Raw genomic sequence first — 23,988 nt, forward strand, 5'->3', positions numbered from 1 at the left:
CTCAAAGAACATTCTTATCTCAACTTCAGCACTTTGAGTCCACCGTCTTTCAGAGGGAGTTACTTCTGATGGCCAACTTAACTATCATATTTCAAAAAATAATATCTCTGATTCTTAAGATTTTTTTCTCTACCATTGGTTTTCTACAGTTTCCTTATGATGCTTATGAGTGTGAATTTATTTTTTATCCTTCTTTGAAATAAGGTAGACATTTAAATCAACATGTTGGAGTCTTTTATCAGTCCTTTGATCTAATATTCAGATATTGTCTTTGGATTACTTGTCCTCACTCCTTTGAGGGCTCTCATCAAATGGATTCAAATTGTATTCTGTGCATGTCTTTCCCTCTCGACACTTTTCAGTATTTTTCTGTCTTTGTGTTGTATTCTCAGTATTTTCTTCTGGTCTATATTACAGGTCACAAATTTTTTTTATGTGTGATCTGTTGCCAAACATGTCTATTGAATTTTTTTATTTCATTTAGTTTCATTTGTAAGACATTGCTTAGTTATTTTGAAAGCCTATGACTTTTAATGGTTTTTAATACCTTGTAGAAACTTTAAAGCTTGTGGTTTTCTTTTATAACATTATAAGCATACTTGATTTGAAAAGTTCAACATCTGAAGTCTGTGTGTATCTAGCTCTGATGACTTTGGTTTATGTTATATGTCTTTTGCTCAAGTTATATTATTTTCTTTCAGGACTCAAACTTTGATTGCTAATTGGTCATTGCACTTGAAAATTTATTTGCATGAATTTTCTTAGGCATAAGATGAATTTTTCCTCCTTTGGAGAAGTTTTGGGTTTGCATGTCTCAGGTCTCTGGGGCATGCTTATTTGGGACCGCTTCAAACCAAGTATAAATTCTGAGTCACTAATCCAGTTAGGCCCAGTTTACCTGGTGTGCCAAGTCACAGGATATTTGGTCTATCATCAAAGGAAGTTTCCTTTGGCTTTTCCTGCCCTTTTCCCCTCTCCTTTTTGAGTTCAAAGATACAGCAGCTCATTCTGCAGTTCTCAAGAGTTTCAAGGAAGTGTGATGGGTCAGACTCTGACTCAGTTTGTTCTGACTCTGAGAATGGGTTCAATATGAAGATTTCCTCCATGGTTGCCCCCAATTCGAAAAGGTAGGTTCTGTCAAAGGCTCAAAAACCAAGTATTTGTGACATTGGCTCATCCCTTCTAGACTGAAATAACTGGTGCTCTAATATTCCACTTCTGTTTTGCCATTTTTAGACCCACAACTTACATGGATTTTTTTTTTTTGATGATTGTTCTCTGAGTTTTTATCTGGCTTCACTATAAGGCATCTAAGTGTGATTGTCTTTTCTCTCTTATGAGAGTGCTTCATTGACTTCTTTTCTGGATTGCACCTTTTATCAGTTCTGGAATATTCAGTCATTGTAACTTTAAGTATTGTGTCTATTATGCTTTATATTTTCCCTCTTTGGGCTTCCAAGTTGTACTTATGTTAGATTCCCTAACTCTTTACTCATTTCTTCAGCTACCCTTCATCTTATATGAGTTTCTAGAGCTGCTGGAACAAATTGTTAAAAATTTGATGGCTTTAAACAGCAGCAATTTATTCTTTCCAAATTCTGGAGAAATCAAGCTGTCTTCAAGGTTGGTTTCTTCTGGATGCTCTGAGGAAGAAGCCATTCATGTCACTCTCCTGGCTTCTGGTGCTTGTTAGCAGTTTGGCCTTCCTTGGCTTATAGGCCTCTGCCTTCACATGGCCTTCCCCTCTAGGTGTTCTCCTCTGTATCTGTTTTTCACTGTTTTTCCTTTCTCTTTTAATGAAAGCGGACATTGGATTTAGGGCACATCCAAAATCTAGGATGATCTCACCTCAAGATCCTTAACTTAATAACAACCACAAAGAATTTATTTCTAAATAAGGCCACATTCACAGGAACCAGATGTTTATATCTGGACACATATCTGGGGATGTACAATTTAGTCCACAATAGCTACATTTGGATTCATTTCCTCATGTAAATCCTCCTGCTTATTAATCTTTTTCAGTTGCATCATATTGGTGCTATACATCACTTAAGTTTTAAGGTTTCAATTATTATATTTTATTTTTCAAAATGCTTAATATTTCTTTAGTTTTTTTAATATACACATGTTTTAAAACTATTTTTAACTCTACAAAATATTCCTATTTTTGTATTTTGAAAATATTGCTATTTTGTAACCCTATTACCTGAAGCTTTGTGGGTCCTTTTCTGTTACTTATTGTTTCTCTTGGTTCATTGTGCCTTGTTTCTTTTTGTTTTCTTAAACCACGTACTGTGTTATGATGGGCATTCAACAAGTTGTACATATTTAATATATGCAACTCTATAAGTTTGGAGATAACTATATACCTTTGAAACCATCACTATAGTATATGACATAAAATTTATTGTCTCCAAAGTTTTCTCCTGGCCTATTTATTTATTTATTCTTCTACTTATTTGTGATAAGAACACTTAACATAGACCTACCGTTAGAAAATTTTTAAGTATGTACTACAGTATCACTACTGTGGGGATTATGCTAAAAGTGTATCTCTAAGACTTAGTCATTTTGCATCATTGAAACTTTGTGCACTTCAATTGAAACCTCCCCATTTTCTCTTTCCTGTAGTCCTTGGAAATCACTTGGAATCAGAATCAAAAACAGTGCTTCTCTCCTCTTCTGGTCAATCTGATGAATCACTTCTAAGGAGTAGAGTACAGCAGAATTCATGTCATAGCATTTTAAAGTTAGGTTATAATAGGACTGTGTCTTCTGTTTGGGGTGCTGCATCTAATACTCTGTCTTGGATGTTTCACTGTGGGGGAAACTTGCTTCATATGTGGTGATGATCTGTGGCCTGTTAACAGCCGCATGAGAGCTTGATGGTGGATTACCTTCTAGTTGAGACTTGAGATGACAGTAGCCATGGCTAACCAATTGATTGTAGTTATGTAAGAGACAATAAACCATACTCACTCATCTAAACAGCTCCCAGATTCCAATCCCTAAAACTATGAGATATATGCATGATGGTGCATACCCATAATTACAACATTCAGAAGACAGAGCAGGAAGGTTACAAGTTTGAGGTCAGCTTGGGCTCCATAGTGACACCCTGTCTCAAAATAACTCAATAGGTAAGGAGTGGAGACAAGAAAGAGTAATAGAGGGGGTGAATTTCATCAAAGTACATTATATGCATGTATGGGAATATCAAAATGCACCCCCTTTGAACAATTAATATATGCGGATAAAAAGAAAATTTAAAATGCTCTATATTTTGGGCTAACTTGTTAAATAGCAATATCTAACTAATATACTTGGCTTGCTGACAGGACAGTCAGGCTCAGTCACAGAAGAAGTGTTTGAGGTACAAGAATAGATCATAAGCTATTTTATTTATTGAAGAAAATAGCACATTAAGAAAACCTTATATGACAGAGAAATAATACCAAGACCCTTCTGAATGTGATTATCAGTTAACCCACCAGAGTTACTAGTGCTTCTGGGTTCCTTCATGGCTAGGAGACTGGCTGAAGTCATGGGAGGAATCACTGGATACTTTTCAGAAAAGACTTAGAATAAGTCAATAAGGCATTTTAATAAAGAAATTGAAATGAAACCTTGTCCTTTGAAAAAATAATATTCTGCCATTTCTGTAGCTGAGGCCCCTGGTCAAAAGGAAACAGGTTTGTGGCACAGATCTAGTGAGTCTGGCTCCAGATCTCCCTTCAACTTGTCTCTTGTATGACTTTGTAGAGTAGACGGGGCATGAATTCAGAGGCTAGAGATTGATTTGACAACATGAAGACATAAACATTCAAATCCTGGACCTACTCTTTATCTCAAGTCATTCAGTGCCACAGGTTCTTGTGGCCTTTTGTGTCTAAAAATCACTCAGGTGTGTTTTTGCCACCTTGAGGGACATGGCTGCTGCCATCAGTGAGTGAATGGCTATTGTGTGTCTGAGACAGAAAAGGACTGGCTGATACCCTGTTCTCTGATTGTGTAAGACAGGGATCCAAACAGGGAAGAGGTGAGAAGAAGACACAGAGCCAGTCCAGCAGGTGATCATTTGGGGCTTCATGCTATGAATGGTTTGGATTTGCAGAGATGAAACAAGTCTCTCCGACACAGGGCAGGTGCAGATCACAGCCCTAGGGCCTGGCTGGTTTTATCAATCTGGCAGTTCAGGGTCAGTGAAAAGGACATCCCCAGCACCTGAAAAAATAATTGGGAAAGTGTGAGGTCTTCTTTAGAGAAGCCATTTCTCTCACAATTCCAGGGATTGGCTCCAAGAAAAAGAACATACCCATCACATTTTGACCACTCCTCTCACCATCACTTCCTATTCAGGAGTTCTCTCTTTTAGCTTAAAGATAACAATGGGAGCTGGGCACTGGTGGCTCACACCTGTAATCCTAGCTACTCAGGAGGCAGAGACCAGGAGGATCATGGTTCAAAGCCAGCCCAGGCAAATAGTTTGTGAGAACCTATCTCAAAACAAACCCATCACAAAAAAGGGCTGGTGGAGGGGCTCAAGGTGTAGGCCCTGAGTTCAAGACCCTGTACCATCAATCAATCAATCCATCAATCAATAACAATGGAGAGAGACTAGAGACAATGATAGAAAGAGTGTAAAGTACAGTCATGGAACATTTTTATTTTCTTCAGAATCATGGAAGATCTGCTGGTGGTATTGTCAAATTCTGCTTACTTAACCCAGTGCAGTGAGTCACCACTGCCAATCCCTGTGTCATTTGGTTTCCAAGCAGAGAAAAAACACTTGTCTCTGAGCTTCTCGGTTAAGTCATAAATACTCGAGTATAAAAATGTTAGAAATAACACAGAGCAAAATGAACACAAAACTACCCCCAATTTGCCTCCATTTGTCAAACTAAGCGTGGAAGCAAAGAAGAAAATGATTACAATTTTCGTTACCGATTCCTCTTTAGCATACAAGATAAATTTTTCAAGTGGACTATTTCATTAATCACAGTCTTTCAAGACCAGCAAGGGACCAAAGAGAAGTTCTTGCTGGCACTTGTAATTTGACTGTGAATCTCTACCTTTGAGGGATTCATTGACCATACAGATGTCCTTACAGCATATTGTCTGAATGTCTCAAGTCAAATAACTAATAGCATCATTTGCTACTTGACTGCAGGAACTCAGGAACTAAAACAGTACATGCAGTACTGTTCTTAAACTTTTTATGATTTAATTCATTTAATCTTCAGAATAGTCCTAGGATTAAGCTCTTACCTGTATCACACATACACAGATGGTAATGATTCCAATATATAAGAAATTGGAGTAAAACCACATTTGCAATTTCATATAGCAGCCCTAGAAAAAAATTACAGATACAAATAGTACTACTTTATAATTCAACTTTATCAGGAGGATGGTTTGGAAAGATAGTTTGTATTTTTCTTTATGCAACACAAAAGACTTAAGCTAGGTATTACATTATTATTTTATTTGTATGGATCAAGAAACACGCATAAAGTACTTTTCTGGTGGTGTTATCATTATACTGGCACCTAATGCGGAAGTCCTATCTTGAGTCACTGAGTTAAACTAGCTCCCAAGAAGCAGGTCAGCAATAGATGTTCTTAGGTCCTTTGAATACTCAGTGATGATCTAAGGTTAACAAATGAAATTTTAGGTGATGCAATCCTACAATAGTTTGCATTTCGATTTCTGCTTCAAGAGCCTACCAAGCTCCAGGGAAGCTATTAGTTGGATCTTAAAAAAAGAATCTCTGGTGATTTCTCAATAAACTGAGGAGTGGGTGATGGGTGTAGGAGAGGATTTTTAGGATTTGACCTACTTGTAAGATGACTTTGGAGGCTTCTCTGAACCTATTCCAGAGACCCAAATTAAGTGAGCAAGTGCTTTCAGTTCTATCAATTCTTGCCCAACTCCTCACTCCTTCACTCATGATTCATTTCACTATGGGGATAGATCCTATCATCTATCAAGGAAGAACAGAGAAACAGGTAGAGGGATAAGCTCTTCTAAATTCTACTTTCAACCACAAGGAGACCTACTTCTTGCTCAAGAAATATCTAGACAAAACCTTCTGCCATTTTCATAAAACTCTTAATTAACTGTTACTAATAATAGTTATTAAGAATAAGCTATTAATAACTCTTAATGAAGAGCTTAATATAGCAAGAATCTTCATAGTATCTTTAGATAAATGAGTTTACTACTCGATTTCTGTTTTTAGTTATCTGAGGTTGTCATCCGGTTAATCTTTTGATGAAAGTAACATTCCTAGATCCTGTATGACACGGTTTCCAAGGTAATTAAAGTCTAAACACAGAAGTCAGTAACAAGAAATTTTCCAATAAAATTACCTTAACTTGTGGATCTTGTGGGCAAGATGCTGGTGGGCCACTCATCCAATCACTTGTGCCATTTATACCACAACAATGAAACTAAAAATCCAAGCCCCCCAAAACATAACGGTTAGAAAGTCAACAGAAAGAAATTTGGAACTTAGAGGGAAGAGTGCCATTCAGACATGACTCTAAAGCAGAAAGTCAGAATTGACCTATTACTTTTGATCCTTGGAACAAAGTTCTTTCAAATCTGTACCATTTTATTCATATAAAATCTCTTCAAAATAGACAGGGCATGTTTAATTTATTCACATTTTACAGATTGATAATTATATACCCAGAACACATTATAATGGAGAAATTAGGCTACCATATCTAGATCCACCGACTTGTCTTAAGATCACAGAAAACAAAACAATTAGAAGTTATGTACCTGCTTATATGATGCAACAGGAGGTACCAACTATGTTAGTCTTTACTATAAGGAGACCTCATCAAGCCTCTTAGATTCACAGGGCTTGAGGGAAATGAAAACTTCCTGACACCAAAGGAACTAACCATATCCAGAAAGTAGGGAAATCTAAGAGACAAACAACCTAATTTCTGTCCACAAACACATACATAAACAAAGAGGATACTGTGGCAGATTCAAAGAAAATTAGAAGCTGAGTGTGGTAGTGTACATTTGCAATCTCAGTACTCAGGAGGCTGAGGCAAGAAGATCATTAGTCTGAGGCTAGCCTGGACTACACAGCAAGACCTAGTCTCAAAAAACAAACACACAAAAACCAAAAGTCAAAAAGAAAATTATGGAGGCATATAATACAGCTTTTGTTTTTGGCAGTACAAGAGACTGAACTGAGGACCTCACTAAGCAAGTGCTCTACCACTTGAACCACACCCCAGTCCCTTCTCTAAAGAGATTTGATTTGAACCAATGAATTGAAAAGAAACTGAGAAAGTTAGGATAACTTGATTATAGACTGTTTAGTAGTTAGACTTTTAGTGGGTGAGATGGTATAATGTGTAGTATTCACTTTAAAATATTCTAGTAAATAAGTATAAGAAATAAGATGCAATGATACTTGCAAAATGTCATCTGTGCTGTGAAGCCTGTGGCATGCACTCAGAAGGTTGTTTTGCTAATATTATCTTTACTTTCATATGTGTCGAAGAATTATATGTTAAAAGAACTTTTCAACTACATTGAAAAGAATAAAGACCTGGGATCTAGAGAGGTTAAGTGACTTTCCCAAGGCTACCCAATTCTGGTCTCCACGCTCTAATTCCTGTGATATTTTTTATGGCTACACTAAGCCAGCATGTGGTTTCAGACATAGATTATGCCTGTGCACGTCTCTCTACCCTTCTTTGTCCCCCAACATACCTAGGCAGGAATGCAGTTAATATATATGTTTGCCGGTGGGGAGGAGGCATGAGGAATGGGGCACTAGAATGCTATGTAACAAGCCTAATTTGGGTAACTCAGATTTCAACATTGACTTCTTGTATTGTACAACTGCACATTTTAGTAAAAATTTGGAAGATACAAGAACTAATCCAATAGGATATATTCAGGTCTTCTTCAAATCCCATGAAGGTTCAAGCAATGAATCAGTAAAGAATGAAAGAAAGAATATAAAGAACTTTGTACCAATCAGACTGTTTTCTGTGCTTCTGTTTGTGATAGCTAAGGCATTATTCTAGACTTCAAGGCTGTGGACCTTAGAATCTGAAACTTCCAGAAAAGGAATGCTGGTTTCCAGGGTCTGAGGCTAGAAATGAAGTCTGGGCTGATCTGGGGAGGATTTCATCTGTACTCACAATTGACTGGATGGAGTCCCACGCCACCTTGGTGCTGTTGTCTGAGTTGTAGCGTTGGATGCTGTCATTCAGGCCTTGAAGCACATAGTTGTTCAGCTAGGCAGGGCACATTCCAGCAAAGGAGATATTGTAAAACTCAGGTGAATTCAAGGAAGAAGGAATTTCTGGTAAAAGTTAGTAGATGGACTTGTTCTTCCCTTCCAAGTGGTCTGCTCACAATTAGGGAAGTGAGGGCAGGGAGTGTAAATATAGAAAGAAGTGCTGAGGGTGAGGTGACATTGAAGGAAGATGAACACAATGAATTCTTGTATTTCTAAAACTGTGACTTTACAAAGGAGGAAAAGGGATGATGACAGCAAGAGCTATCCATAGGCATGGAGACAGATACAGAGGAAAGTGAACAGGACAAAGATAAGTTTGTTTTACTGTTCCTTTCACTTATCCTTGAAGGCACTCAAATACAATTTCCTTGATGGTATTTGTTCCTCTCCCCAATAAAAATTTATCTCTCCACTTCATTGCTATCTTTATTATAGTACTAGCTTCTCCACTGCACACTCCTCACTTTCAGATAAGACAATGAGCACTGCTCTTTATAACTCACCTTGTGTTCATACACGAAGAGAAGGATGGCCAAGGTCACTTCAGCAAGGAGGATAATCAATAGAAGAACAAAGAACTGAAGCAAAGCAAAGACATGCTCAGAACAGGATCCTGGTTTCTGACCTATCCCTCTCTATTCTGGCAGCATCCAGACAGGTCTTTGTACACATACAAGATTCTCCTGTTGCTGCCTCCTTGGGGCTTTGTAAGCTCTCTCTTGTTCTGAGAGAAATGTGTGTTCTTTTCTTACAACTGGACTCTAGAGGGCAGATTTAAGTCTTTTAACTTTGTGCTCTCTCACCCATCATGACTATTAGAGTAACTTGCACATAACACATAATACTATTTGTTAAATAAATGAAGGAATTTTGCATCAGCCTATGAGCCAAGGGCCAGTAAACTAAATCATGTATCTTTAGAATGTGTCCTTTTCACCATATCAAAGCTAGTTCAAGATGGAGGGTGAGTGGTGATAAAAGTTGAGAGAAACCCTATAAAGATGGGGGAAAGAAAGGTCCTAATCATCATTCCAACTTATTTTTGTCTCCAACTTTAGATACTTAGTCTCTTTATGCCATTCACAAGCAAAAATATTTTTTCATTTATTCCTTCTCCATTTTCCTTTTTACTGCGACACTAATTTTGATAGCTTATACCCTCTACCCCAAGTCTGATATCTCCTATTTTTTGTTAGCAGCTTGAGAACTATCTGAGAACACAGACTTGTTTTATTATTATTATTATTATTATTATTATTATTGCTACTATTATTATTTCTCATGGTTGATCTACAAGGGAAAAAAGAAAGAACCAAGGTGATTGGGAACCCATACCTATGGAGAGATAGGCATTATTATGACAAGCTGTGTCCCGGGCACATTAGAGAAATGTGGAACTCATTTCTCTAATGCTTCTCTCACATTAGACTCAATGCCTACAACCAAGATCCTCACCTAAGCTGGGTCACTTATGGAGTATGCTGTGCAGATATGAGTTAAGGAAGCATGCTTTGCCATTTGAGAAGGGACACCAAACTCAGAAGAGTCTTAGTGACTCTGAGCCAGATCCTAAAGTACATTCTAACATGAAAATTCAGGCAGAATTTATTTCAAACAGATAAGGAGAAAAAATAAGATGCTAGTAAGGGAAGATATAATGACAAAAGTCATTATTAACAGTGTAAAATGGATGCAAGGAAGGACAGCAATGTCCTCTCCTGCCTGTCCCTTGGATCCCAGTCAGAAGCAAAACTCCACTGATCTGGACGGACTTGGTTGATGTGAGGTTCAGCTTCCGTATGTTCCCTTGTCTATGGATAGTCTATGAAGAAACATATTGCCCTGGATTTGAGGCATCATCAACTCCCCTCCCACATTACCCTACTCAAAGCATCACATCTGCTGTAAGACAACTCACCGACATCAGCAGGCATTTGTTCTCCTTGATAGAGCCCATGCAGCCCAGGAAGGCGACCACCATGATAATGGAGCCCACGATGACAAGTACATTGCCCAGCGTGAGGAAGGGGAGATCATGGAAGAGCACCCCAAAGCTGTTGTGGATCAGGAAGTAGATCCCAAAACCCAAAATGCAACAGCCACAGAACTGAAAGGAAGAATTCCACAACATTCTAAGGCAAAATATGGTTCCTGAGTATCTCTTCACTCATATTCTTGCCTTCTTGAATCAGGATCACCTGATCCATTGGTTCAATGAACCTCTTTACCCAGCTTCCCCACGCTCCTAGAAGAGAGGCAACCCCACCTTTCTCATATGCAGTCCCACTCATATCTTTCCTACCCATTTCTAGACACCAAGAAAAGGTCTCCCTTTTGAGCCATACTTCACTATATAAAAACCTAATTTCATGCTTCAGTCATCCCAATTCTTGTCCCTCAGTTGCTCACACATGGTCTTCCCTTCGGAAACCATGACCATGTATAAGATGGCCCTGCTTGAGGAAGCTCATCTGCTAGGCAGAAATTAGAGAAGCCAAACTTATAAGCATTTTCTCATATGCTGGACATGGTGGTACATGCCTGCAATCCCAGCTACTCAAGAGGCTGAGGCAGAAGGGTGGCAAGTTTCAGGCCAGCCTAAACAAAATTAGTGAGACTGTGTCTCAAAAACAAAATAAAAACAAAAGGGGCTGGGGATACAGCTTCAGTAGTAGAGCACTTGCTTAGCAAGTGTGTGGCTCTGAGTTCAATCCCCAGTAGAGTTGGGAGGAGCAATAGAATCTTCTCACAAACACATGAGTACTAATCCATCCTATATCTGAAATTCAATTGCTAAATATGGCACAGTAAAATATCCCCAGAAAACGCCACTTCTCTTTCAACTAGCTATTCTTCCAAGGAATCCAGAAAAAAATGAAAGGAATTGAATACCCAAATTGTAGTTTGCTTCTCATCTATAGATGTCAGCTGTGAGCAGTAGTATCCTAAAGCCCCCAGAAACAACACCCCCACTAATAACTGCATTGGTACCTTTCAATTTTATAGACTTATACTGTGGCAGAATGGGAAGAAAAGAGAAAATTATTACTGCTTTGTTTCTATGTTGGGTGTGCTGAACATTACCCAGGCATGTTGGGGCTGCATTCCACACCAGACTCTTTAGTAGAGGTCAGAAAAGGAGAGCTTATCTGGTGGGGGGAGATTGCTTCAGCCATGCTCAGAAGAAACATACTTACCCAAAAGAGCAAATTGAAGACAAACAGGATATACTTCAGCAATTTCAAGGTACTCATGCCTTGGGATATTCTTGTCCTAAAAAGACGAAGGAAAAAAAGAAAGGAAGGAAGTTACTCAACTCTGCAAGTTGGCACCAGAGACTCCAAAGCACAATGTTCAAGGTTCAAGGATCATTAGTACCACCTTGGGTTTGAACTATGGTTTTCCTCTGGAAGGTGATGTTTTATGAACTGAGATACCAATTGCTTTCTCTCTCTCTCTCTCTCTCTCTCTCTCTCTCTCACACACACACACACACACACACATTCTTAGTGTATATTAATTGTACAGAAGGGTTTCATTGTGATATTTCCATATATGTATGTAATACACTTCAATCATATTTAAGATCTCAATTGGCTCATCTTGAACATTTACTTTTGCTCCAATTCAGCAAGCAATATTTGACATTGAATTAAACAGTGTAGCAGAAAACAAGAACCATTCTTGGAAGAGTATACTTCATAGTGACACAGACTAGGCCAGTGTTTTGAGCCCATGTGTTGCATTAAAGACCCATTACCGGACCAGGAACTAGAGAAAAGGTTAGATCAAAAAGAATTAACCTAGAAGGTAACACCCACGCACAGAAAATCAATGTGAGTCAATGCCCTGTATAGCTATCCTTATCACAACCAGCAAAAACCCTTGTCCCTTCCTGTTATTGCTTACACTCTCTCTACAACAAAATTAGAAATAAGGGCAAAATAGTTTCTGCTGGGTATTGAGGGGGGGAGAGGGAGGGGGCGGAGTGGGTGGTAAGGGAGGGGGTGGGGGCAGGGGGGAGAAATGAACCAAGCCTTGTATGCACATATGAATAATAAAAGAAAAAGAAAAAAAAGAATTAACCTAGAAGGTAACACACAAGCACAGGAAATTAATGAGTCAACTCCTTGTATAGCTATCCTTATCTCAACCAACAAAAACACTTGTTCCTTCCTATTATTGCTTATACTCTCTCTTCAACAAAATTAGAGATGAGGGCAAAATAGTTTATGCTGGGTATTGAGGGGGTAGGGGGGAGATGGAGGGGGCAGAGTGGGTGGTAAGGGAGGGGGTGGGGGCAGGGGGGAGAAATGACCCAAGCCTTGTATGCACATATGAATAATAAAACAATAAAAAATAAAAATAAAAATAAAGACCCATTACTTAAGAAGTCAGTCCTTGAGATCAAGGATAGTTGGGCTGAACAATTGACCAGCCATGGAGAAGACCAATGGTGTGGACAGCTGTTCCTTAAATCCCTTGATATATACATATATATAATATATAATTTGGTATTTTATATATATATATACAATTTGGTATTTTATATATATATATATATATATAAAATTTGGTATGTAAACCTCTGCATAAAAGTGAGAGTGAATTTGCTTATGCCTCACTCAATCTTTTGTTGCACAAACATCTATGGTGTCTTCTGTTCTAGATGTCCTGGGAGATGTGACCATGAATAAGTTTTGAATATTGTCCAGTAGATGTCAATCTTACAGCAGAGCTGAAACAATCCAACAAATATGGAATGCGGAAATGAAGAACAGCAATGTGAGCTTGATCTTTTTAAAGAGAATATCATTTTCTCAATGACAACATCAATGCCCCAGATCTCTGGTTCTGGTCCTTAATTCTAGACATCCAGATAGAACATATTGAGTTTTCTCCCAAAGGTAATGAGATTCTATAGAATTACTCATAATTCGAAACTGTTCATAAGATTGACATACAATGCAGAATGTCCATTTGCCATTTTTCCTATTAAAAGTATGCCATTTCTAGTGCACGAGTTGCTTGAAAAATCCATAATGTTTTTTTTGCAATGCCAAGGTGCCCAAAAAGCATATGGTCTTGAGAGAGAGTTCATCCAGGATATAAATGAGAGGTTCACAAGGGAATAAACGCTGTTGTTTGTACTTTCCCCCCTCCCCTTCTGCTTTGAACCTCAGGAGTATTCTTGAATTTATACCACTATGTCAATCACATTAAATAAAATTAATTTGATTGTAAATGCATTTGCATATACTTTCAAGATTATTTCAGAAACAAACCAAGAAAAATCAAAGATTGTAAGATACATAAAAGCAGAAATAATTTCTGACCCGTAGATCCACACTACAAGAAACATTGGAAGAAATCCCAAGTGGAAGAAAAATGAAACCATATGGAAGCACTGGTCTACGCAAAGTCCTGAGGAACACTGGAAACCACAACTGCATGAATAAGTATGCAATTTTTTTCTTGTTAAGCGTTGTGGCTTGAACCTTAAATATCACACAAGGCTCATGTGCTGAAGGTGCTGTTGGGAGGCTGTAGAATCTTTAGAAGGTGGGGTTTGGCTGGAGAAAGTCGGTAATTTGGGGTGTATCCTTGAAAGGCATATGGGAAACCCAACCTCTTCTCCTCCTCCTTCTTTTTCTTCTTCCTCTTCTTTTCCTCTTCCTCCTCCTCTTTCTGTCTCTCCCTCTCCCTCTCTGTTTTCCTCCCAGCCTCCAAGAAGTGAGGACTCTTGCTCTGCCTCATACTCCCCACCATGATATTCTGCCTCATCATTGCCCTTAAGTAATGGAGCCAAATGACCAGACTGAAACCATGAGCCAAAATAAACCTTTCCTCTTCTTAAGTTGATTTCTTCAGGTATCTTGTCACAGTGATGGAAAACTGACTAACACATTATTTAAATATCTTTAAAAGATACTGAGCTATTTAAGTAAAAATGCTAACAATATTTGTGGGGTTAGTAACAAATGTAAAAGTAAAGTTTGTGATAATACATTGAGGCGGAGGGGAGAAATGGAAGTTTATTATTGTAAAGTTCTTATATGTGGAGTAGTAAGAGCATTTGAAAATAAATTGTGATAAGTGAAAATGTGTAGTAAAAAACATATTGCAATCAGTAAACTATCAAAACAAAAAATTACAACTAATGATTCAGTGAAGAAGATAAAAATCATAAAATGCTGGATTAATCAAAAGAAGCCAGAAAAAAAAAGAGGGAAAGGAAAACAAAATACAAGAGGAAAAAATTGAAAACAAATAAGCAGGTGAACAAATAGAAAATAAATAAGCTCATAGCTAACTGCATCAATATCCCAGTAATCAAAATGTTCTAAATACTCAAAATATGAACAGAGATCACCAGATGGACTCAAAAAGCAAAGACCTAATTATGCTGCCTTTTCAAATGTGTTTGCATAGTGCCTTAAGTGACAGAGCATCTACTTAGCAGACATGAAGCCTTGCGTTCAAACCCCAGTACTGCCTCCTCTCCAAAAAACCTTTCAAATGTAAAGAAACAAATATTTATGAAGCAAAAGTGTGGGGAGATATGTACCATGTAGCATGCTAAAATTAATAAAAGAAAAATTTGAAGAGTGTATATATTAGTATATGATACAGGATATTACAGAGAAAAATTGCTAGAGATAAAGATGGTGACCTCATAATGATAAAGGGACTGATTGATTTAAAGGATAGAAAAAATCCTAAGTGTTTTTGCACCTAGTAACAAAGCCTCAAAATTTATGAAGTAGAAGTTGGTAGAGCTGAAAGAAGAAATTGACAAATACACAATTATACTTGAAGATTTAACAATGGATAGAATATTAAATGTATAATTGATAGAATAATAGATACAAATTATTTGAACAACAGTATCAATCAACTTGAACTAATTGAGTGTGATTCTCTTTCTTCCCCCACAACAGTTGAATACTTATTCTTTCCAAGGTGTATGAACAAGATAGACTGTTCTGGATCATAAACCAAGTTTCAATAAATTTAAAAGGAATTAAGTTAGAATCAATAACAAAAACATCTCAGCTGGGTACCAGTGGCTCACATCTGCAATCCTAGCTACTCAGGAGGCAGAGATCAGGAGAATCACAGTTCAAAGTCAGCCTGTGCAAATAATTCTCAAGACCCTATCTTGAAAATACCCAACACAAAAAGGGCCGGCAGAGTGGCTCAAGGTGAAGGCCCTGAGTTCAAGCCACAGTACTGCAATAAATAAATAAATAAATAAATAATGTGAAATCCCCAAAACATATCTAGAAAATCTCCCCAAATTAGAAAACTAAATAATATACTTCTAAATAGCCCATGGGCCAAAGAAATCAAAAGAATTTTGAACCAAAATAATATTTTCTTACATTGTAAAGTATTAATTTAATATAAATAATTTTATAGTTTATACAGAAGTGAATAGAAAGTACAACAAATTATTTTCACCTCTTTACAAAATTTCATACAGTTTAACCAACACATGGGTTCAGCATTCTACAAACATGGCCACATACCAAGATATGAACATATTCTTGTTTTAAACAGGTAAAAGTTAAGGCTGGGAGCCACAAACTGTGAATTAAATTAAATTCCAAGGAAATACTGCTGCTTTGGTAATGTGAAAATTTTGACTGTACCAAACAGTCCATTTTACTTTTTTAAAATTAAATAAAATTCTTCCTATGTTACTTTTCTGCTTGTTTCTGGGTAAACAGTTCCCTATGGAGCAAAAAGGAAACAGGAAAAAAAGACAAAACATAAAATTGGGATTTGCTACTTTTATATCACTTTCCCTTCCCCTCCTTCACTAGTGTTCTTTTTCCTTTCTCTTATTTATTTATTCCTTTCTCTTATTTATTGACCCTTTCTTATTCTCAACTATTTTCTTCTAGGATTACAACTTAAGTCAAAAGAATATGTCAATTTTATAGTCTTGCTTTTTTTCTCTTTTGATGTGCTAGGGATTGAATCCAGGGCCTTGTGCAAACTAGGCGGGCTCCCTACCCCTGATCCATCCCCTAAAACCAACTTTACAATCTTAACACTATTATTAACATTGCTTAGGGCTGAGAGCATGCTCAAGAGGTAGAGCACATGCCTTGCAAGCATGATGCCCTGAGTTCAGATCCCAGTGCCACAAAACAAGAACAAAACAAAAAAAATTGCTTAGCTATGCCATTCTCTAAGAAAGTTAATAGCCCAGTTAAAAGCACCTACCTAGATCCCTTTCACAACAAAGCAACAAAGTTGGCTTTAAAATAGTTTCCATGTTTCATGAATTAGCAGTCCCTTGGTAGACTGGTTTCAGAATTAAATGTATAAAGAACATTTTTTTCAAGCAACTTGGGAATTGAATTACTAGTAAATGTTAATTTAAGTAAGTATTCAAGATAATCTACTCAGAGACACAGGCAGATTTAATACAAAATGCAGGAATCAAATCTATCCTAAAAAACAAAAACAAACAAAAAAATCTATCCTAGTTCCTGCCCCATTGAAATAATTAAACAGGGGCTCTGTTTATGATAAAGGTCTTGGAATAATCCAACCCCTATTGACATCTTCACCTTGGGAAAGAAAGCCAAAATAATACAAAGGCTATAAATGGGAATGAAATTATTTTAAAGAAAAAGACTTTTTCATTTTATTTTAGAAGTAGAAGAGAATGCAAATACAAAATGGACTCACTGTGTCTTTACTGATATATGATTTTTCATCAGGGAATTGACAGTCCTTCATACTAAAGTATTAAAGACAAGAAAACCTACCTTTAGTTGTTTTGGTTAGGTTTCTTCATTTCAATTATTTGCAGGCTTTAAAACTTGCCTTCTCTTCTGACTAAATAAGCTTCTCTGGGAAGTGAATGAATAATGCAAAAATGTACTTCTAAAGAAAGTTTTCACAAATACACAATGGCCAAGCTGGGAACCTCGAGCATTCATGTGATGAAGAAATGACACATACTCCTTACTGACAGAACATTAAACCAGAGCAGATGCCGCCAGGGATAGGAACAACTTTCATCTGTAGAAGCACACATGCACATGAGCAACAGAAAACTTAGAATGAAGCTGAAAAGAGGCAGGTGCTGATAGAACATATTTCTATCGTGACTTCCAGTATCCAGTGGCTTCTATGAAGTCCTGGTCCCCCAGGCCAAGGGTCTGGCTAAGTGAATTCAGAGATGTACATGACTTATAAAATACCAAGATCACCTGCCAATCAAGTAAGCAGCTCCATGTGCTGCTTGACTGTTGTTGATTACTTGGTTTCCAAAATCAAGTGCACTTTTTAATTAGCAAAAAAGGCATCCCTAAATTAGCTCTTATAAATAATTCATGAAACAACCTTCTCTTCTGGTTTCTCTCAACAGTATCATGTTACTCCAGGAATTCAGGGTATTGGTTGAGTGGCTGCCTTGAAGTCATGAAAATGTATACTCATAAATAAATATTTGTCTAAACCTTTAAAAATTCAGTACATTTGAACAGTTTGTGTGCAGAGCTCTTGCTGTAAGAAGCAGTCCTTCAGCTTCCTTTTATGAGTGGTTACTTGAGAACCTAAATCTTCCTGCTTTCTGCTTTTCTTCATAACGCTGCACTGCTAACCAGGAAAACCACAGCAATGAGTGCAAATGAACTGGCATAGACCAGAAACTGGTGGTAATTTCTAAGCCAAGGTTACTGACACCTACTGCAGAGTGAGCAGACTCTACAGTGCCAGGGCAATGGAGGTGTTTACACCAAACCCGAGGGTGTGCAGTTCCCTGCTGAGATATGCAACAATCTGAAAGGTTGCGATTGTGATGAGTAAAATGCAGACGATTTTGAAGACAACATAGGATGTGTAGCACATCTAAATGTTACCAGCAGTGTCCATGATATATGCTGCAGTAGCAGTCAGGAGAGAACGCAGAGATAGTGTTATTTCCCCCATGTTGACCAGGATGTCTTTATCTAACCAACTCCCAGCACAGTAACAGCATCCAGTATGGTTGAAATGGCCTCCACAATACCACTGTAGATAACAGTAGAAGACATCATCTTCTCCCACAGGCCCTGTGTGTAGTTCATGACTTAGAAATAGCCATGGGCAGAGAGGCCAGCCACATGGACAAACAGAGCAGCAGGTAGGAGGAATAGCACATTAAGAAATCATTCCATAGTACCTTCAACATGAGGAGATGGTTCCTCCATCGGAGGGTCCTCCAAATTTACAGGGATTTTTGACTTAATATGCTCCCACCCAGGAAGTGGTTAGAAGCTAGGGTCCCAATTATGATGCCACCATTTTGTGCCTTGATATGATTCATTGTCTGGCAAGAGGAAGAAGCATGGTGAACGAAGAGGCTCTTCTGCGGCACTGGCAAAAGCCAGGCAACAGCAAAGCCACAAAAACACAGGTAAGACAGATGACATTCAGGATGAACAGACACTGCCTGCCACTGAAACCAGGTTTGCCCTCAGACAGCATCCACTGTGAAGTCCACCTCGGAGGCACCTCACAGTAGCTGGGATTTTCTGGTACATGCCCAAGTCTACCACATAATAGATATAAGAGAAATAGCCAATTTCAGTGGCTGTGGCAATGCTGTACAAGAATTCCAGGAACTGAATGGCCAGTCATCCCTGGCCATAGAGCAATATGAACCATGTAGCAAGAAGGCTGAGTCCCTGTAGTAGAATAATAGGTTTGTAACAGAGCTTCCTGTGGCAAGGAACCCAGGAAACCTCAGCGCCAGGTAAGAGTAAGTCCCTACTGGATAGATTTCATTGAAGACCTCCCTTTCGGTCAGGTTCTTTCTGGGTTCCAAGAGGTTGGGTGGCCAGTAAGGTCTCAGAAGGCCTGATGCTGGTGAAGAAGCAGCATTGGTGAGAATCAGCATGGACCTGAGCAGCATGCAAGAGGAAAGTGCTGCTGCCCCTAAAAATATCCTTTAAAACCATCAATTTGTCGGTGTCAAAAAAGTCACTAAATTTAGAGGGAAATTCATACCACTAAGTGTCTATATTAGAAAGAAGAATGGTCTCAACAAATGACCTCAGCTTCCATCTTAAGAAACTAGAAAATGAGGGCAGGGGATGTGGCCCAAGTGGTAGAGCACTTGCTTGGCAAGCATACCAGGCTCTCAGTTCAAACCCCCCAGTACCACAAAAAAAAAAAAGAATAGCAAATTAAACCCAAAATAAATAGAAGGAAATAAGGTAAGAACCAAAATCAATTAAATAAAAATCGGAAAATTAATGAAGTCAAAACTGGTTCTTTTAGATCAATAAAACTGATAAACTTCACAAACTATCAATGGAATATAACAAGCACAGAAATCCCAGCATTAGGAATGAGAGGTAACAACTCCACAGATCTACAGATATCAAAAGGATAGTAATTACATGGGATGAACAACTTTATGCAACAATTCAACAACTTAGACGTGATAGATAAGCTCCTCAAAAGAAATAAATTAGGGATGGAGGACTAGCTCAATTGGTAGGGCACTGCAAGGCCCTGCGTTCAATCCCCAGGAACACCAAAAAAAAAAAAAAAAGTGAAAGAAACAAATTACAAAAGCTTATTCAAGGAACAGATAGCCTTCCCATAAAACTACTGCTGAGGTGCCTTACTGATGATTTTTTTTATTAAACACAAAAAGAAGAAAATATAAATTCTATTCAAACTATATCAAAACTTCCAGAAAATAGAAAAGCAATGCACAATTCCTCAATTCACCCTGAGTCCAGAACTAAATCTAGAGAAATATAGTATTATAAGAAATAAAACCACAGACCAATATTCCTCATGAACATAGATGAAAAATCAGAAACAATAGCTGGGCACCGGTGGCTCACGCCTATAATCTTAGCTACTCAGGAGGCAGAGATTAGGAGGATTAAGATCTGAAGCCAGCCTGGGCAAATAGTTTAGAGACCCTATCTTGAAAATACCCAACAACAAAGAATTGGTGGAGTGACTCAAGGTGTAGGCCCTGAGTTAAAACCCCAATACCACACACACACACACACACACACACACACACACATACACATACACAAATATATGTATGTGTATATATATATATATATATATATACACACACACAATACTTTACTTTTTAGTTTAAAAAAATCTAGCAATATAGAAAAAGCATAAGAAATTATGACCAAGTGGAGTTAATCCTAGGAATACAAAGTTATTTTAACATTTGAAAAACCTAGAACCAGGTATGGTGGTGCACACCTATAATCAGGCAGAAGTACTCAGGAGGCTAAGGCAAGAGGATTGTGAGCTGGAGACCAGCCCAGCCTATAGAAAGTTCAAGACCAGCCTGGGATACCTAGCAAGACCCTGTCTCAAAAAAAACTATTTAGCTAACTATATTAACAAAATTAAAAGTAAGGAAAACCAATAATTATCTTAATAGATGGATAAAATTCATTTGACAAAATTCAACATCTATTTCTGATTTTAAAAACTCAGCACAAAAGGGATCGAAGGGTACTCAACTTTATAAGGGCATCTATGAGGAACAGAGCTGGCAATAATACTTAATGATAAAGACTTTCCCTTACATTAGTGGTCAGATCTATCCGCACTTACACTTTTATTCAGCCAGTGTAATAAAGCATGAAAAAAATGACATCTAAATTGTAGAGAAAAAAAGTAAAACTGACTTTATTCATAGATGACATGATTGCCTTTATAAAAATTTAAAGAAATCTATGAAACATCCACTAGAACTAGTAAGTGAGCATAGTAAAATTTTTGTACTTGATGTGCAAGATCATTAGTATCACTATACACCAGCAGCAATCAAATGAAAAATTTAAAGGCATTTAGAAGTATAAAATACTGACAAAATATGTGAAAATCTTGTATTCCAAAGCTATAAAAAACATTGTTGAGATAATTTGCAAATGATATGATAAGTGGAGAGATATATTCATGGGTCAGGAGACAATACTGTTAAAATCAATCCTCAGATATATTATCTATAGAGTCATTGTAATCCCAGTCTACAATATCACAGCAGACTTTTCTATAGAGAATAAAAAAATTAATTCTAAAATTTATTTGGGAATTCAAAGGACTTAGCATAGTAAAAAATGAATTTGATAAAAAACAAAGTTAGAGATCAAATACTACCCAAGTCCATTACTTTCCATAAGGCTACATTAAAGACAACATAGTAATGGTGTTAAGATTAACAAGTAATCAATGGAACAGAACAGAATCCAGACATATATGGACTACTGATCCTCGACAAGATGTAAAGACAATAGATTAGAGAATGAAGGATACTCTTTTCAACCAACAATACCACAACAACTGAATATCAATATGCAAAAAAATGACAACAGCCAGAAAGTCTTTCATTATATCCACCATATCTGCAATAAAGTTCAGTGCATGACTTATGTTACAGAACACTTGCTTATTGAATGCACAAGGCAAGTGCATTCTATCCCCAGTATTAAAAAACTATCTGAAAATGGGTCCCAGATCTGAATGTAAAAGCCAAAAAGTATAAAATTCCAGAAGAAAATACAAGAGAAAATATTTGCAAACTTGGCTAGCCAGAGTTCTGAAATAAGACATCAAAAACAAATGGATAAATTGGACTTCTTCAAAAGACACTGTTTAAAGAATGGAAATCACACATGAGCTAAGAAAGCTTGCGCCCAGGCCAGACATGGTGGCACATCCCTGAAGTCCCAACTACTTTGGGGGTAAAAGACTGAAGTAGGCGGGTCACTTTATCCCAGGAATTCAAGGCCAACCTGAGCAATACAGTGAAACTCCACCTCAAAAAAAGAAAAAGAGAAAAATAAAAAGATTGCATCCATAGTACATAAGGAACTCTTAAAACTCAATGATAAGGAAATAACCCAAATTAAAAATGATCAAAAAAATCTGACACTTCACCAAAGAAGTGTAGAATGGCAAGTAAGCAGATAAACAAATTCTCTACTTCACTACTCATTAGGGAAATGCAAATTAAAGCTACAATAGGATACCACTCCACACCTTCTAAAATGGCCAGAAGTTTTGTTTGTTTGTTTGTTTTAAAACTTAACCACACCAAGTGTTGGTTGCGAATAGGAAAACTGAAGCTCCTATACCCTATTGTGGGAATGTAAAATGGTATATCATGTTGAAAAAGTTTGCTGGTTTTGTAAAAAGTTAAATGTGTACTTATATGATCCAACCATTCTACTCCCAGAAATTTACCCAAAGGAAAAGAAAGCATAAGTTCATCCAAGGACTTGTATAGGAATGTTCATAGCAGCTTTCCTTATAATTGTCCTAAACTGGAAACAACCCAAATGCCCATCAACAGATAAATGCATAAGTGAACTGTAGTGTAACTGTACAATGACTAACTCAGCAATAAAGTGGAATGAAAGATTGAAGGCAAAAGTGAGTCTTAAAGTGAGCGAAAAAAGGCTAGACAAAAAAGTACACACTGTATGATTCCAGTTATATAATACTTCAGATAATGAAAACAAATCTATAGCAATAGAAAGCAGATCAATGACTGCATGAAGACATGGGGAGGGGTAGGAGAGTAGAAGAAGACTGTATGAAAGGGATTACAAGGTGAGAGATGAGGATGAGAAATTTGTTCATTGTCTTGACGGAGGTGATGGATTTATGCAGGTACACATATGTGGAAAGGCCCCTTCCTTCTTGTCCATGACTCCAAACTCATGGCAACACTCCCTGTTGTACACATATTTTAAAATTTAGCAATCAACCTTACACATTTGTTCCAGCAGCATCTTTCTTACTTTTGTTCATGGTTTTTGCTGAAATTTACTCTTTTCTCTCCTTTGAACTTCTGATCTGGTTAATCACTAGTCATCCTAATGATTCAGCTCACATGCCACTTTTCCATAATATCTTCTCATAAACTCATCACACTCAGCCCTCACTTCCCCTAAGTTGTTCCTTGGTATTACACTAGAATGTGAGCTCCCTGTGGGTGGGAGGACCTCTATTCATCTTTGAATCCTGAAGCCAAGTATAGTACTAAAAACTGTAGACTAAAAAAAAATAAGACTGTAGAATGAACAAATAACCTGACCTTAGTTCAGTAACTCCAAATAATCTGATATGGTGGAATAAATATGAAACTGCAGAGTCAGGAGCCTTGGGCTCTGATTTTTTTATTCTGCTAATATAATGTTTTAGATTTACTCATCCATAACAGAAAGAGATTGGTCCAGATACCTCCTAGAGTCTCACAAACCCCAGCATACTAGGACCCTGTGACAGCTGCTTCAGGCTCATTTAACTTCACTGTCTACCAGTGAGGAGCCCACAAATCTGGAAATATCCTCACCAATCTTGTCCTTCACAAAAGAAAATTACTCTTCTTCCTCCCTTCCGGATTTTCTGCTTCCTCAAAATCCTGCTAAGTTCAAGGAGAAAATCTGCCCACTTGGTGTCGACAGTCACTACTTTCACCACATGCAATGATGGCCCCATTTTCACAATCCCTGAGACAATGCTGGGTTTCCCCCTATCCTTTCTTCACTGTTACTGGCCAGTTATTACACCTCCCATACTTGGAACCACTGTCCAGAGGAACTGACATAACCCTTATAGTTAAAATCTGCCACTCCCAACTCCTATGACTCATGGGATGTGTTCTATGCAGAAAGCCCCTGACGTCAATTTCCAGGAAA

At 37.6% G+C, this 23,988-nt stretch overlaps 1 protein-coding gene and 2 pseudogenes across 2 annotated transcripts in view; all 3 read right to left on the minus strand.

The window, feature by feature from the left end:
* Positions 1–3,385: 3,385 nt before the first annotated feature.
* Cd53 (CD53 molecule) overlaps positions 3,386–23,988 on the minus strand; it is a 28,712-nt gene continuing 8,109 nt past the window's right edge. Inside the window, exons 2-8 of one of the 2 annotated variants that reach the window (XM_074050787.1) lie at positions 11,482–11,557; positions 10,203–10,391; positions 8,788–8,862; positions 8,184–8,279; positions 6,375–6,455; positions 5,272–5,355; positions 3,386–4,227 (exon numbers count right to left, since the gene is read on the minus strand). In XM_074050787.1, the coding sequence (XP_073906888.1) occupies positions 4,156–4,227; positions 5,272–5,355; positions 6,375–6,455; positions 8,184–8,279; positions 8,788–8,862; positions 10,203–10,391; positions 11,482–11,538 (654 nt within the window). In that variant the 5' untranslated portion in view covers positions 11,539–11,557 and the 3' untranslated portion in view covers positions 3,386–4,155. The remainder of the gene's footprint in view (positions 4,228–5,271; positions 5,356–6,374; positions 6,456–8,183; positions 8,280–8,787; positions 8,863–10,202; positions 10,392–11,481; positions 11,558–23,988) is intronic. The other variant, XM_074050788.1, reaches the window with a different exon arrangement.
* Positions 17,777–18,479, minus strand: LOC109675272 (thiamine transporter 1 pseudogene; annotated as a pseudogene).
* Positions 18,516–19,202, minus strand: LOC141414939 (thiamine transporter 1 pseudogene; annotated as a pseudogene).

Source organism: Castor canadensis, chromosome 12, assembly GCF_047511655.1.
Source record: "Castor canadensis chromosome 12, mCasCan1.hap1v2, whole genome shotgun sequence".
NCBI lineage: Eukaryota > Metazoa > Chordata > Mammalia > Rodentia > Castoridae > Castor > Castor canadensis.